Source organism: Oryctolagus cuniculus, chromosome 21 (genome assembly GCF_051225735.1).
Source record: "Oryctolagus cuniculus isolate XC-2025 breed Fujian yellow rabbit chromosome 21, ASM5122573v1, whole genome shotgun sequence".
Taxonomy (NCBI): Eukaryota; Metazoa; Chordata; class Mammalia; order Lagomorpha; family Leporidae; genus Oryctolagus; species Oryctolagus cuniculus.
Window position 1 is genome coordinate 28,727,931 of NC_142887.1, and position 17,276 is coordinate 28,745,206.

Sequence of the window (17,276 nt, forward strand, 5' to 3'; positions counted from 1 at the left end):
ACCACAACAACTGGGGTTTGGTTGGTCCAATGCCAGGAGTTTCTTCCAGGTCTCCCACATGGGTGGCAGGGGCCCAAGGACTTGGGCCATCCTCCACTGCTTTCCCAGGCACATTAGCAGGGAGCTGGATGGGAATTAGAGCTGCCAAGACTTGTACTGGTACCCATATGGAATGCTGATGTCACAGGTGGCAGCTTTACCTGGTCTGCCACCACGTCGGCCCCAGAAATCTTAATTTCTATTGGTGTTCTTGTGAAGGGAAGTTGAAGGTGCTGGAGCATTACTTGGATAGTCAGTCATGCTTGTTAAATGGAGCTTACTCAGGGCCAGCGCTGTGGCGTAGTGGGTAAAGCCGCCTCATGCATTGCCGGCATCCCATATGGGTGCCAGTTCGCATCCTGGCTGCTCCACTTCTGATCCAGCTCTCTGCTACGGCCTGGGAAAGCAGTAGAAGATGGCCCAAGTGCTTGGGCCCCTGCACCTGTGTGGCAGAACCAGAAGAAGCTCCTGGCTCCTGGCTTCGGATCGGCGCAGCTCAGGTCATTGTGGCCATCTGGGAAGTGAACCAGCGGATGGAAGACCTCTCTCTCTCTCTCTCTCTTTCTCTCTGTCTCTCTCTCTCTCTCTGCCTCTCCTTCTCTCTGTGTGTAACTCTGACTTTCAAGTAAATAAATCTTTAAAAAAAAAATGGAGCTTACTCTCAGCTTTCTTTCCTAGAAAGTAACAACAACAACAACAACAACAACAACAAAAAAAATTAAGAGGCAGAGTGCCAGAGAAAGAGAGAAGACAGAGACACTTATCCTTCTATTTCCTGGTTCATTTCCCAAGTGGTCGCAACAGCTGGGGCTGGGTCAGGCTGGAGCCCAGAGCCAAAATCCCGTCTGGGTTTCCCACATAGGTGGCAGGAGCCCAGCTACTCGAGATGTCATCTACTGAATCAGAAGTGTAGTTCCTGGCTCCAGTATGGGATGTGGGCATCCCAAGTGGCGGCTTAATCCCACTGCACTACAATGCACATTAGCGACAAGCTGCATGGAGAGTGGAACTAAAACTTGAACTCAGGCCCTCTGATTTGGAATGTGGGCATCCCAAGTGGTTGCTTGACTACTGTGCCAAATGCCTACCCCCAAAATATCTTTTTTTAAACAATGTGATTTAAAAGGGATATTTTAAGTGAAAGACCTCCCATGTTCATCTAGTGTTGATTTAGCAGCTATTCAGAAATGTGACTCCTAAGAGGATGTAAATAATTTATTTATTCTCTCTTTTATTCCCTTTTTTCTTGCAGTTAGAAGATAAAAAACCTTTTTAATTCATGAAGAATCTGCACACCAAGAAGTGCACATCAGGTTACGGGTGAATTTCTGTCAAAAAGTGGTTAAACAGAGAATGGAGAAGAAGGTTGATTCCAGGTGAGAAATGAGACTTGACCAAAAAGACAACTGAAGTTATAGTGTGTAAAAATTTGTAAACAATTTTACTGTAAAAGTAATAACATTTCTAATGAAAGTTGATTTTTTTTCTGAATTATGACTGCTGAGGTAAGAATTAGGGTAAGAATGTTTTTATCATTGATATTTTAAATTTTTTGTATAATGTACACGTTTCATCTGCATTATGTTTTTTAAAGATTTATTCATTTATTTGAAAGGCAGAGTGGCAGAGGCAGAGAGAGAGAGAGGTCTTACACCTGCTAGTTCATTCCCCAAATGGCCATAATGGCCAGAGCTGGGCCAGTCCAAAGCCAGGAGCCAGGAGCTTCTTCCGGGTCTCCCACGCAGGTGCAGGGGTCCAAGGACTTGAGCCATCATCCACTGCTTTTCCAGGCCATAGCAAGAGAGCTGGATCGGAAGTGGAGCAACTGGGAGTCAAACTGGTGCCCATATGGGATGTTGGCACTGCTGGCAGCAGCTTTACCTGCTACGCCACTGTGTGACCCCCTTTTTATAGTTTTACCACCGAAGTATAAATTCCTACAGCACATTTAGAGCAGAATTAGAAGCTATTTATATTTTCTTTATAATTTTCAAGACTGTTCAGATTTTCTAAGATCCTATAATGCTTTTTTTAACTTTATTGAGATATAATTCACATACTTATTCACCCCCTTTTTTCCTTTTTCTTTTGGCAGCATTTTTTTTTTTTTTTAAATAATGGGTTGCTGTATATCACTTCTAGGCTACCTGCATGTACTTTTTTGAGACCAGTTTCCTTTTTAAAAAAAAAAAAGGATGTTTATTTATTTATTTTAAAGATTTTATTTATTTGAGAGGCAGAGTTACAGAAGAGGGAGAGACAGAAAGCAGTCTTCCATCCGCTGGTTCACTCCCCAGATGGCTGCAACGGCGAGAGCTGAGCTGATCTGAAGCCAAGGGCCAGGAGCTTCTTCCAGGTCTCCCATGTGTGTGCAGCGGCCCAAGCAGTTGAGCCATCTTCCACTGCTTTCCTAAGCCATGAGCAGAGAGCTGGATCGGAAGAGGAGCAGCCAGGACATAAGTGATGCTGGCACCACATGCGGAGGCTTAGCCTAGTACGCCACAGTGCTGTTCCCCTTTTTATTTGAAAATTAGTTACACACACATAGAGGTGGGGGGGGGGAAGGAGAGAGGGAGGGAGAGAAAGAAAAAGATATCTTCCATCCGCTGATCGATTCTCCAAATGGCCACAATGGCCACAGCTGGGCTGATCCGAAGCCAGGAGCTTCTTCTGGGTCTCCCATGTGAGTGCAGGGGCCCAAGCACTTGGACCATCATCCACTGCTTTCCCAGGCACATTAGCAGGGAGCTGGATCAGAAGTGGAGCAGCTGGGACCTGAACTGGCACCCATATGGGATGCTGGCACTGCGACAGAGCCTTAACCTTCTATGCCAGTGCTGGCCCCAATGGCATGTATGTTTTATTCTATTTTTTTTTAAAGATTTATCTATTCATTGGAAATACAGAATTACAGGGAGCCAGAGAGAGAGAGAGAGAGGTGTTATAATCTCTGGTTCACTCCTCAAATGGCCAACATGGCTGGAGTTGCACTGATCTGAAGCAGGAGCCTGGAGCTTCTTCCAGGTCTCTCACACCGGTACAGGGGCCCAAAGATGGGCCATCTTCTACTGCTTCTCAGGCCATAACAGAGAGCTAGATCAGAAGTGGAGCTGCCAGGACTTGAACTGGCGCCTGTATGGGATGCTGCGCTTCATGTCAGGGCATTAACCTGCTGCACCACAGCGCCAGCCCCAGCATGTATGTTTTAATGACTCTGGATTAGTTAGTACAAAAGCACATTTCAGGGGCACCAAAAACTGAAAATGGATAAAAAGGGGGGAATTTTACTATTTTTAAGTAAGACTCTTTAAGTTATGCTTGCATACAAATAAATTGTAGAGAAAATCTTTGCTGACCCCTGTTTGAACCTTGAAATACACCCTCATATTAATAATACTGATTCAAAAGGTAGTCATTAATCCATGATAGAAACTCGTTTAACATTATTGGGGAAAAGAAGTCATTTTTGGATCTGTATTAACACTTAAACATTACTGAACACATTAATCAACCTGCTGTAACACTTGAGCTGCTGTCTTATATATAATTTACCTTCCAGTTTTAACCCCTTGTATTGAAGTCTAAACCACCCTAAATTTTATTTGGTCTTTATTTGGTGGTGACAAAAAGGCTGTAGCTTAGTACTTAAACCTGCATTTCATGGTGACCTTTCTGTCAAGGCAGAATAACCATGGGAGCTATGAAATCTGAAAACTGGAGGAGACCAGGACAAAGTGTGAGCCAGCCACTGCAGGTCGGTCTGCACTCTTGTCCCTTAGCAGGAGCAGACAAGCCAGAGTCCCTGCTTGCTTTCTTTGTTGGCTTCAATAAACAGTCTGTTTTTACTGCAGAAATCTTGTCGACAGTTATATTTCATTGTAAAATACAGTCAACCTTGTAACAATCACATTTTTCTGGAGAAAAAGTACATGTACAGTACACATACTACAGTACATAAATACAGTACACATAATACGTTCAGAATCACTGATTGCTTTGTAATCAGCATTCATTTCAGCCACTTAACATTTTCATCTCTTCAGAAATGTTTCTGTATAAAGCGTGTGGGGCCCTGACTATCCAGTCTTCATAGGAGGGTTAGGAGTACATGAAGCTTCTTTTTCTTAAGTAAAACCTGACTATTTGTAGAAAGTCGGTGTTTGAAATACCCGCCCTCCCCTTTTTCTGTAAAATCAGTGAAGGAAAATGATAATTAATTCCTTTCTTAAAAGGTAATTTGAAAATCGGAGCAAGTTTTCCTCCCTTTTAAACGGTCCTCTACCTGTAGCCTTTGTAAACGTGTCTGATTCTGATTGTTCCATTTCACTGCTGGATAGGATGGCTGATGAAATGGAGCACTTCACTTTTTAGAAGGCCTATCATTGGGACCGGAGCTGTGGCATGGTGTGCTAAGCCACCACCTGCAGTGCTGCCATCCCATATAGGCACTGGTTTGAGTCCCGGTTACTTCTCTTCCAGTCCAGCTCTCTGCTAAATAGAGGATGGCCCAAGTGTTTAGGCTCCTGCACCCACATTGGAGACCTGGAGGAAGCTCCTGGCTCTTGGCTTCAAATCCACTCCCTTCCACCACTGCAGCCAGTTGGGGAGTGAACCAGCATATGGAAGACCTCTCTGTCTCTCTCTCTCTCTCTCTGTAACTCTACTTCTCAAATAAATAAATAAATCTTAAAAATAAGCTCTTCCTGTACCTTTTCAGATGGCATAAAATAACGCACCAAGATTCTCTTACCAAAAAGTAGTTGTCTGTTGTTTGAGTTACTATCCTGGCAACATCCTCAAACTTCACAAAGGCAAAGTTCTTTTACTTCTGGACTGTCTGAGCCTCGTAACAACACATCACTCGTTTACTCCGATGGCTTTTATAATACAGAGGTTTTTGTAAAATTGCATAAAGTAACCATTTTTAAAATTGTACAGATTCCTTGGCATTTCATATACAGGTTTTCACAATGCTGTGTTACCATCAGCACTTTTTTTTTTTTTTCATTTGAAAGGCAGAGTTACAGAGGGTCAGGGGTAAAGAGAGAGAGGTCTTCAATCTGCTGGTTTACTCCCTAAATGGCTGCAACAACTGGAGCTGTGTCAGTCCAGAGCTAGGAGCCAGGAGCTTTTTCTGGGTCTCTCATGCAGGTACAGGGGCCCAAGGGCTTGAGTTACCTTCCACTGCTTTCCCAGGCCATAGCAGAGAGCTGGATCGGAAGTGGAGTGGCTAGGACTCAAACCAGTGCCCATATAGGATGCCAGTACTGCAGGTGGTGGCTTTCCTTGCTACACCACAGTGCTGGCCCCATCACCACTATCTAGTCCAGAGTTTTTCATCATCCCCACAAGAAAGTCTGTATTGTTGAACATTAACTCCCGATTTATTCCACTGCCACCTGTTTGTTACTTTTTTTTTTTTTTCTTTTAAAGATTGGTTTATTTGAAAGGCAGAGTTAGAAAAAGAGACACAGAGAAATCTTCCATCTGCCTGTTCACTCCCCACTGGGTGCAACAACCAGTGCTGGGCCAGGCCAAAGCCAGGAGCATGGAGCTCCATCTAGCTCTAGCTCTAACCACTGGGGTGCAGGGCCCCAGGCACTTGGGCCATCCTCCACTGCTTTCCCAGGTACATTAACAGAGCTTTATCTGAAGTGGAGCAGCCAGGACTTCAGCTGGCACTCAGATGGGATGCTGGTGTTGCAGGCAGCAGCTCACCCACTGCGTCACCATGCCAGCCCCACCTCTATTCGACTTGCAGTCACTATGAGTTTGCCTATTCTATGTACCTTATATAAATGGAATCCTAAAATATCTGTCCTTTTTGTGTCTTAGTTATTTCACTTAGCATGTTTTCAACGTTCATGCTATAGCATGTATCAGAATTTCATTCCTTATAGCTGAAGTGCTATAATTGCATCATTGTACATTTTGTCCATTATCAGTTGATGGATATTTGAGTTGTTTTCACCTTTTGGCTATTGTCAGTAATGTTGCTGTGTACAGGGGTGTCCATGTTTTTGTTTTTAATTAGAAAGAGGGACAGACCTTGCTAGCATCTGCTGATTCACTCCCCAGATGCCCATAATGACCAGGACTGGGACAGGTAGAAGCTGGGAGCCAGAAACTCAGTCTAAGTCTCCCAGGTGGGTGGCAGGAACCTAATTGCTTGAACCGTCATTGCTGCCTCCCAGAGTCTGCATTATCAGAGTTAGTCAGGAGCTGGAGACAGGTATTGAACCCAGGTACTCCAGTATGGGATGTGGTGTCTTAACCACAGGCTAAGTACCCAGTCTGTTGTACAAGTATTTGTGTGGCCATGTTATGTTGCTTTTCTAGTAAAACTACAAATTGTTTTTAAAGATTATTCATTTGAAAGGCAGAGTTAGAGAAGGAAGGAGAGAGAAGAGAGATCTTCCATCTGCTGGTTCCCTCCACAAATGGCTACAACATCTGTGGCTGTGCTGCACTGAAACCTGGATCCCGAAGCTTCTTCTGGGTCTCCCACATGAGTACAGAAGTCCAAGCACTTGGGCTATCTTCTGCTGCTTTCCCAGGTGCATTAGCAGGGGGCTGGCACGAAAGTGGAGCAGCCAGGTCTCAGACCAGTGCTCATATGGGGTGCTGGTGTTGCGGGCAGCTGCTTTGACAGCTACGCACAATGCTAGCCTCAATCATAAGCATTTTAAAGCAGAAAATTCAGGCCATGGGATTGCTACCTCATTGTAGTAACACAGGTGATTATTTGTTCCTGTGGTCATCCATGATTCTTCATGTTCCTTCTACTGAAAGTGAAACCTTTTGGTAATTTAACTTCTGGTTTGGACTGTCCTGTGAAGAAGGGTCAGTTACGGATGAATGGTGTTTGGCATGGGCTCACCTGTAATCAGTTCCAAATGGATAAATTGATGACGTTATGCTTTAGAAATCAGAAACCACTCTACCAAATTAAGAGAAAGGAATTTAATTTTAACCTCCAAGTTTGGAGCCAAACTCAGCATGTACGTAGTTGTTCTGTTGAGGTCTGTCATGAGGCTGAACCTGAGGGAACAAGTCAGCCAGCACACTGGGTGTACTTAGCAGAATTCGCCCTTAGATTGTGAAGTGCACTGTCTCCTTTGAGTTGCATAGTCCTGTGCACTGTTATCTCCGCGTACAGGGGATTACTGTGATTTTCCATAGATATTGTAGCTCCTGATCTAAGGAATCAAGGTTTTGTTTTGTTTTTTTAACTCCAAATCTTTGGGGCCCACGCTGTGGCATACCAGGTAAAGCCACCACCTGCAGTGCTGGCATTCGCATTTGGACACCAGTTCGAGTCCCAGCTGTACCACTTCTGATCCAGCTACCTGGTGATGGCCTGGGAAAGCAGTGGAAAATGGCCTAAGTGCCTAGACCCCTGCACCCACATGGGAGACCTGGAAGAAGCTCCTGGCTTCAGATCAGCTCACCTCCAGCCATTGCAGCCACTTGGGGAGTGAACCAGTGGATAGAAGACCTCTGTCTCTGTCTCTCCCTCCCTCTCTCTAACTCTGCCTCTTCAGTAAATAAATAAATCTTTAAAAAAAAAAAAAAAAAAACCTCAACCATGATGTGTTTCTACTCTTTAGCTGGTAGTTAGGAATGTTCTTTGTGGATTATATAATAAATGATTTTCATATTTACACTTTTTTTTTGACAGGCAGAGTGGACAGTGAGAGAGAGACAGGTTTTCCTTTACCATTTGTTCACCCTCCAATGGCTGCTGCAGCCGGCGCACCGCACTGATCCGAAGCCAGGAGCCAGGTGCTTCTCCTGGTCTCCCACGCGGGTGCAGGGCCCAGGCACTTGGGCCATCCTCCACTTAACTCCCGGGCCACAGCAGAGAGCTGGACTGGAAGAAGAGCAACTGGGACTAGAACCCGGTATGCCGGCGCCACAGGCGGAGGATTAGCCCAGTGAGCTGCGGCGCCAGCCATAATTTTCATATTTAAACCTAAGTGATACAATAACACATTCTAGCAAGGAATACTGTTTTCCAAGACCAGAATGCTAAGAGTTTCTGCTGCCCCTGCAGAAGCAACCAGACTCAAATCAGTAGCATTTAGATTGATTGCACAAAGCCAGTTTTGTTTTAAGAAATTAAAGAGTGAGCTGCAGTTGTCATAATTGTAGAGCAGTGGAGGTTGTGAGACAGGAGCAGACCCGCTAATCACCCTGCATGGAGAAAGTGGTGTGGATTTCTTTTCATCTAGAGGTTCTTCCTCCATGTTTTTCCTACCTTGAAACTAGTTGGGAATCATTTGTAGGGCTTCCTACTTGTTACATTCCTGTGGCGTATTTTTATGTCCTCTGTCTTTTTCTTCTAATTGATAATTGGATCTTGAAACATAAGTGGATTCAAGTTTGATTTTTGAGGAAGGGGGACACAAGATTATAGAAGCAAAGCAAAGAGCAGAACCAGATTCTTAAACGAATGTTGGAAATAGCAGGCTTGGAATAAAATAATTAAAATAATTTGGTGTGAGCTTGCTCTGTTAATCATTTGAGAGAAATATGTTAAGATTTCCTGTTGTTAATGAGGACTTGAATTATAGAAATGTCTTGAGGCACATGATGAAGGGGCCTTCCTCCAGAAAAGATCTACATTTCCTTCTGTTAGATGTGTATCCTATACTTGCTGTCAGCTCTGGGTACCTTGTTTTCTCATTGTAAGATGTCTAACATTAAATACATACTCGTAGTTGCGTGTGTGTCCCCAGGCCTAACTTCATTGCTGGGTGTATAGAGGTCCTAGATAAGGATGGGGAGAACGAGCAGACCCTGCAGGGATGCATCTGCAAAGGATGTAGTTAAATGGTCATGAAGTACCTCTCCCTGAGCGCTTAGGGATGAACATTTTTAAATTGTGTATTTCTCTTCACCTCTTTTTTTTCCTTGGCTTGTCATACTTTTCCCATTGATTTAAAAATATGTATGTATTTGATAGGCAGAAAGAGACTCATCTGCTGGCTCATTCCCCACATATACAGTGGCCCAGGAACCAGAGCTAGGAACTGGGAACTCAGTGCAGATATGCTCGTCGGTAGTAGGAACCCAGTTACTTGAGTCATCACTGCTGCCTCACAGGGGCTGCACAAGCAGGAAGCTGAAATCAAGAGCCAGGGGTTGAACCCAGGTGCTCTGTTGTAGAATGTGGGTATCCAAACTAGAATTTTAACCTCTAGCCCGAATCCTTAAACCCCATTGGCATATATATTTTTAAAGATTTATTTATTTATTTGAAAGGCAGAGTTACAGAGAAGCAGAAGCAGGGAGCAGGGGGAGAGGTCTTCCATCCACTGGTTCACTACCCAGATGGCCGCTATGGCTGCAGCTGCGCCTATCCGAAGCCAGGAGCCAGGAGCTTCTGCCGGGTCTCCCACGCTGGTACAGGGGCCAAAGGACTTGGGCCATCTTCTACTGCTTTCCCAGGTCACAGCAGAGAGCTGGATAGGAAATGGAGCAGCCAGGAATTGAACCAGCGTCCATATGGGATGCTGGCACTACAAGTGGCGGCTTTACCCACTGTGCCACAGTGCTAGCCCTTGTATGTTTTTAATTAAGCTAGGCTTCTTCTGTATTCTTCAGGAATTTTTTTAAAAGATTTTTTTTTAATTTTTATTTATTTTTTTGACAGGCAGAGTGGACAGTGAGAGAGAGAGAGAGAAAGGTCTTCCTTTTGCCGTTGGTTCACCCTCCAATGGCCGCCGCGGCCAGCGTGCTGCGGCTGGCATACCACGCTGATCCGATGGCAGGAGCCAGGTACTTCTCCTGGTCTCCCATGGGGTGCAGGGCCCAAGCACCTGGGCCATCCTCCACCTGGGCCCAAGCACTCCCTGGCCACAGCAGAGAGCTGGCCTGGAAGAGGGGCAACCGGGACAGAATCCGGCGCCCCAACTGGGACTAGAACCCGGTGTGTCGGCGCCGCAAGGCGGTGGATTAGCCTATTGAGCCGTGGTGCCGGCCTTAAAAGATTTATTTATTTGAAAGAGTTACACAGAGAGAAGAGAAGCAGAGAAAGGCGGGGGGTGGGGGTGGGGGTGGGGGTGGTGGTCTTCCATCCTCTGGTTCACTCCCCAATTGGCCACTGTGGCTGGAGCTGTGCCGATCAGGAGCCAGGAGCTTCTTCCAGGTCTCCCATACAGGTGCAGGGGCCCAAGGACTTGGACCATCTGCTGCTGCTTTCCCAGGCCATAGCGAGAGCTGGATCAGAAGTAGAGCAGCCAGAACCCTTAACTGATACCCACATGGGATGCCAGCACTGCAGGCAGCAGCTTTACCCACTATACCATAGCACCAACTTCCTGATGCTGTTTTGTTTTTAAAGATTTTATTTATTTATCTGAGAGGTAGAGTTACAGACAGTGAGAGGAAGAGACAGAGAGAAAGGTCTTCCCTCCGCTGGTTCACTCCCCAGATGGCCGCAATGGCCAGAGCTGTGCCGATCCAAAGCCAGGAGCCAGGAGCCTCTTCCTAGTCTTCCATGCAGGTGCAAGGACCCAAGCACTTGGGCCATCTTCCACCGCTTTCCAAGGCCACAGCAGAGAGCTGGATAGTAAGTAGAGCAGCCAGGACTGGAACCGGCACCCATATGCGATGCCAATGCCGCAGGCTGAGGATCAACCTACTGTGCCATGGCACTGGCCCCAATGGTGTGTTTTTTAAAGTGGCTTCTACTTCATCTATTTTGTATTTCTTTAGTCTTTTTTCATCTCCCTGCTCTGTTCCTTCCATAAAATGTGCCATACATTGTGTTAGAAGCTGAGCACGTATGAATGCCAAGTACACACACATGCACGCAAATAAGAGTGGTTTCTGTTAACATGAAACCACTGAATAGATTAGGGGAAGACGGACACTCCATTATATCTAAGTGTGTAAACAAATTTGTAAATAAATACATAGTTTCAGTTCACGATCTCATCCTTCAGGTGTAGATTCTGCTAGAATAACTCATTTCTGGGGCCCTGTCGTTTATACCAGCACTAATGTCTTTAAGCTCCCAGAGCTGTAAGTAGTTCTGCTGCTGCTTGAGTCGCTGCCTGGGAAAGAGGAGCCCAGAGACCTGATGAGAGGAGCTAGCCACGGGACAGGGGTGACTTTGGGGTTGGGCTTCCTCACGGTCAGAGCTGAGTAGTAGCTGTTGCTGGTGTAGCAGGGCTTCAGAAGAGCACTGTCCCGGCCTGCCTTCCACCAGTTAGCTCTGTTTCATGGGCTTTTAGGACCTTTTTATTTTTGTTTTAAAGCGAGTAAGTTGAAAGCCTTAATTTCATTTATTTATTTGAAAGTCGGAGTTACAGAATGAGGGAGAAACAGAGATATTTTATCCACTGGTTCACTGCCCAAATGACCACAACAGAAGGATCTGGGCTGATCCTAAGCCAGGAGCCAGGAGCTTTTTTGGGTCTCCCACATGGGTGCAGGGGCCCAAATACTTTGGCTGTCTCCCATTGCTTTGCCAGACCATAGCAGAGAGCTGGATCAGAAGTGGGGAAGGGGGGAATGTGGCATAGTGGATGAAGCCACTGACTTACAATGCTGGCATCCCACATGGGTGCCGATTCAAGTCCTGGCTGCTCCAACTCCCGTCCAGCTCTCTGATATGACCTGGGAAAAGCAGAAGAGTCCTTGGGCCCCTGCACCCATATGGGAGACCTGGAAGACACTCCTGGCTTTGGATTGGCGCAGCTCCAGCCATTGTGGCCATCTGGGGAGTGAACAAGCAGAAGAAAGACCTCTCTCTCTGCCTCTTCTTCTCTGTGTAACTCTGACTTTCAAGTAAATAAATAAATCTTTTAAAAAAAGGTTTTTTTTTTTTTTTAAAGGCATAATTAGAGATCTTCCGTCCACTGGTTCATTCCTCAATGGGCGCCATGGCCAGGGTTGGGCTAGGCTGAAGCCAGGAGCTTCTTCCAGGTCTCCCTGTGTGGGTTCAGGGGCCTAAGGACTTGGGCCATCCTCTGCTGCTTTCCCAGGCCACAACAGGGAGCTGGATCGGAAGTGGAGCAGCTGGGATACAAACCAGTGCCCATATGATATACTGGCAGTGGTGACTGCCTAACTTGCTGTGCCACAACTCGAGCCCTGGGTTCTGTATTTTAAAATTTACCTACTTGCTAAAACTTATTTGTAATCCCCAAATCAGTTCTCTCTGTGTTGTCAGTCATTTGAGGACACGTGCAAAGCAGAAAAACTTTGAATCATTGAATGCACATGTTCTTAGCTGAGGTCAACAAAAAAGTCAAAAAAGTGCTGGGCAGTGCTGCTGTGCTGTGGGTTAAACCACTGCTTGTGATGTCAGAGCCGGTTTGAGTCCAAGCTGCTCTGCTGCTAGTCCAGCTCCCTGTCAGTGCACCTGGATAGCAGCGGAAGATGGCCCAATTCGGGCCCTGCCATGCACTCACTGGGAGACCAGTTAGAGCTCCTGGCTCTTGGCTTCAGCCTGACCCAGCCTTGGCCATTGTGGCCATTTGGGGTGTGAACTAGTGGATAGGAGATCTCTCTCTCTCTCTCTCTCTCTCTCTCTCTCTGCCTTTCAAATAAATGAATCTTAAAAAAAAAAACAAAGATGGAAATGATACTCTTCCTCGTTTGAGCAGTCACACTGTATGTAACCCAGGGTCCTTTTCGCAGTCTGTGCAGTGCCTTGTTTGTCACATTTTGTGCATTTTGTTGATGATTTTCCTGTTTAAAATGGTCCCCAAGCATATTGTTGCAGTGCTGGGTGGCAGCCTTCAGCACAGGAACACTGTGAGGTAGCTTATGGAGAGGATGTGTGCGTTCCAGAAGCTGCTTCCAGGCAGGAGTGACCATGCTGTTGGCCATGAATTCAACATCAAATGAGCTACTATATATTAAGTAAAGTGTGTCGGCAGAAGTTCATAAAGTCCAGGCTTATGAACTGATGAGAATGTTCTTGCAGGCTTGCAGGAAGCTTACTCTGTATTTACCCTAGAAGCAGTGGTTTGGTATTTGAGGAAATAACTACTGTACAAAGCTTGAGAATTGCTATTTTTCCCCCTCTGTCCCATTTGAGAATAAGTTGTGGCTGATTGCCCCATAGCGTTATTTGTAGAAAAATGAGAGAGAAGGAAAACTTCCCATTTGATTACTTTCCTTTCTGGCCTTGGATTCGGTTTGAGGTCACACATTGCATTTGTCTTGGAGGTCTCCTTCAGTTTGGAACTCTTTGTCGGTCTTTACCTCTTTTTGAACAGTTCAGACTACTTACCTTTAAATAATGTTTCTCAGATTGGGTTTCCTCAGTGTTTTTCTATATTTGAGTTTCCTCAGTCTTTGTGATTAGACTCAAGTCGGGCATTTTTGGCAGAAATAACCTCAGAAGTGATCCTCTGTCCTTCCTGGTGTGTGATATCCAGAGACACATCATGTGGGTTGCTCTCATTACTGTTGATGTTAACTTTATTCACCTGGCGTTTCCATTTCTGCACTGCAGAATGAATAAGTATTTTGTGGGTAGATTCTTTTTTTTAATGTCCTGTTCTGCATCAGACTAGCACTGACTTGGTTTTGCATCCATTGATGATTGTTTCCGATTCAGTTATTAATGTGATGGTTCTTAAATGATGACTTTATAATCCTTTCCAAATTTATTGGCATTCTGCACAGCACAACTTTCCCCATGCATTTATTTACATATATCAGTATAGATTGTGTATTTTTATTTTATTCATTGGGGTTTAATCTGTTGCTACTCAGTTGTTCCAGATTTTGTCATTATTATAAGCAGATTACTGTGTCTCCCTTTTTTTAAATTACCAACCCTACAGGGGCTGCTTGCAAAGCTGGCATCCTGTGTTGGTGCCGGTTTGTGTCCCAGCTGCTCCACTTCCAATCCAGCTCCCTGCTAATGGTCTGGGAAAAGCAGCAGAAGATGGCCCAAGGGTTTGGGCTCCTGCCACCCAAGTGGGAGACCTGGATGAAGTTTCTGGTTTTGTCCTGGCATTGCGGCTATCTGGGGAGTGGACTACAAGATTCTGTCTTTGCCTTTTCCTCCCTGCTCACCTTATTTTTTTTTTTCTTTTAAGATTTGTTTGTTTATGGGAAAGAGATCTTCCATCTGCTGGTAAATTCCCTAAATGACCATAATGACTGGGCCTGGGTCAAGCCGAAGCCAGGAGCCAGGACCTCCGTCTGGGTCTCCATGTGGGTGGCAGGGGACCAGACACTTGGGCCATCTTCCACTGCTTTTCTCAGGTGCATCAACAGGGAGCTGGGTCAGAATCGGAGCATCCGGAGCATATTAGCACTCATATGCATTGCTGACATCACAGATGGCAACTTAACTTGCTGCACCACAACACCAGCTCCACTTTTCCCTTCCTTGATTGTAAAAGACAATTTCTTAATGTTTCTGAGATGCTGTGAAAAGCCGGCAACTTATTAGTGTTTAGTGAAGATGTGTAATTTCATATTGATAACAAAGCTACATTATCTGAAAATCTTTCATATATATATGATTTACAGATAATATGTACAGAAATATATATATTCAGCTTATATATGTGTATATATATATGAAGCTGTTTCCAGTTTATGAATGAGTTCTCTTAAAATTGCATAGGAAAAAAGAATGCGTTGGGCCATGACTCCAGGGTGCCCTCCAGCTCTGTGGTTCCTGCCTGGAGCAGACCTAGCAGTACCCACCTGCAGTGGCTGGCAGCTCTTTCTGTCAAGAGATTGGGCTGCTTATTGTCCTTGAAGCATGGTTAGGTTCAGTCTCAGTGAGCTTGTCTGTTTAATCTTGCTTGTATGTTAAGAGGTATTTGCATCACATGCACAGATCTTTTTATTCTCTCTCCTCTTATTCCCCTAATTTAAGGTCTTTCAGGGATGGTGCAGTTAAGAAACCTTATTCTCCAAAGATACTGTCCAACAAGAAGTCTTCTGCCTGCTCTGGGATCTGGAGGGAGTTTCCTGTTACCAGTCATCCAGTGCGGTATCATACTTCCCGGACTGGGACTCGACAGGGCCGGTTAAGAGAATTGCGCATCAGGTGAGCTTATGAGTGGGCTGCCTGCTGGCATGGACTTTTCTCCGTTCATTTTCCTTGGTTAAAATGAGGGAATGATTCTTATTTGATTTTTTTAAGGATTTATATAATTATTTGAAAGGCAGAGTTACAGAAGAGAGAGAGAGAGAGGTGTGACATCCTCTGGTTCACTCCCCAAGTGGCCGACATGGCTGGAGTTGCACTGATCTGAAGCCAGGAGCCTGGAGCTTCTTCCAGGTCTCCCACATGTATGCAGGGACCCCAGGAACTTGGGCCATCTTCTACCGCTTTCCTAGGCCATAGCAGAGAGCTGGATCAGAAGTGGAGCAGCTGGGACTCAAACCAGCACTCATAAGGGATGCCAGCACTGCAGGCTGTGGCTTTACTTGATATGCTACAGCACTGGCCCTGATTCTTATTTTCTTACAACGGTTAGTTGGAAAGCTTGATATTTAGAACCTGCATACCTAAAACCTGTAATTGAATTATTTCTTTCATGTTCTCCAGTGTGCCCCACCTTATGCAAGTTAAAAGATTCCTCCAGAAAAAGTTGAAACATGGGCCAAGAAAAATGATCATTGGTCAGTTATGTTAAAGGTCCATTTATTCATCCAACAAAAATTTGTCAGGTGCCAGCTCTCCAAGATATTATGTTAAGCGCTGAGCATAAAGATACGGCATGATAAATGCTATGAGAGGAGAAGGATGTGGTACAGAGGCATACATGGCAAGATCAGCCCCATTATAGAAGCAGCAGTGACCTTCTGGAGGAAGTGGAGGTTAGAGTGGGTCCTGAGGATAACGTAAAATCAGACAAAGGGCAGGTGGAAGAATGTCCCAGACCCAGGCCAAAGATCAGCTGCATAAGACAGTTAGATTTCCTAGTGTGTGTTCCAAGCACTGTGCTAGCTACTGCAGATACTGTGAGCCTGTTCTTGGGCTCACAGTGCAGAGGAAATGACAGACACCCTGCAGGTCCATGGCTGTGATATTGTATCATTTGTCACACAACAGGTGTGACCAGAGTGCTGGGAGGTCACAGCTGCTCCCCCTGGTTTGAAGGGGAAGGTTTGGGATAAGTGGGTATTTATTAGGCATTTAGGATAATGTGAATGAAGAATTGTCACATTGTTCCTTTATCTTAGCTTTCAAGTCTTTATCTTTTCATTGACTACACACACACACACACACACACACACAAACACATACACACACACACAAAAGAGAGGGAGAGACAAAGGCCCAGGCTAGACCAAACCAAAGCTGGGAGCTAGGAACTCAGTTCAAGTTTCCCATGTGGGTGGCAGGGACCCGACCACTTGAGCCATCACCTGCTGTCTTCCAGAGCTGTCTTAGCAGGAAGCTGGAATTGGAATAGAGCCAGGACTTGAAACCAGGCACTCCTATATAGCATGTGGGCATATTAAGTGGTTCACAAATATTTGCCCTGTTTATAAACCAGTAGCCAAATGGAGTTTTAAAATGTATATATTCTTTCTTACAGATGTGTGTCCAGAAAGTTCTTATATTTGTGGATTCGAATGACTTTTGGAAGAGTATCTCCCTCTAAAGCCAGGTAATATTAGCTCAAAACAACAGATTTCTATTGAATGTGTTTTAGTTTTTTTTTCCTTTTATTGACACATATGTTATACATCCATATTTACCAGAAAAGATGTGATGTTTCAATACATGTATATGTATTGTATATGTATATATGTATATGTATATGTATATGATCACATTAGAATAATTAGCATATCTATCACCTCTAGTGTTTATCATTTCTTTATGGTGAGAATATTAAAACTCCTCTCCTAGCTATTTTGAAATATACAACACATTATTGTTAACTGTAGTCACCCTCCTGAGCAGTGGGATAACAGAACTTGTTCCCCTGTCCTGCTGGAACTTTTTTTTTTTTTTTAAGATTTATTTATTCCTATGCAATTTTATTTGTCTGAGAGGCAGAGTTACAAACAGGGAGAGAGAGAGAGACTGAGAGAGCTCTTCCGTTCTCTGGTTCTCTCCCCAAATGGTTGTTGTGGCTGGAGCTGGGCCAATCGGAAGCCAGGGGCCAGGAGCTTCCCCCAGGACTCCCATGAAGTTGCAGGGGCCCAAGGACTTGGGCCATCTTCTGCTGCTTTCCCAGGCCATAGCAGGGAGCTGGATTGGAAGAAGAGCAGCCAGGACACAAGCCAGC

At 45.0% G+C, this 17,276-nt stretch overlaps 1 protein-coding gene across 11 annotated transcripts in view; it reads left to right on the forward strand.

Annotated features, from left to right (window-relative positions):
* SFI1 (SFI1 centrin binding protein) overlaps positions 1-17,276 on the forward strand; it is an 80,908-nt gene that overhangs the window by 8,606 nt on the left and 55,026 nt on the right. For all 11 annotated transcript variants that reach the window (XR_016227352.1, XR_016227353.1, XR_016227354.1 and 8 more), the window contains exons 2-4: positions 1,292-1,415; positions 14,903-15,076; positions 16,578-16,649. Coding sequence is in view for 5 of the 11 variants with exons in the window: in XM_089323409.1 (XP_089179535.1) it covers positions 1,393-1,415; positions 14,903-15,076; positions 16,578-16,649 (269 nt within the window). In the remaining 6 variants the exon portion in view is untranslated. The remainder of the gene's footprint in view (positions 1-1,291; positions 1,416-14,902; positions 15,077-16,577; positions 16,650-17,276) is intronic.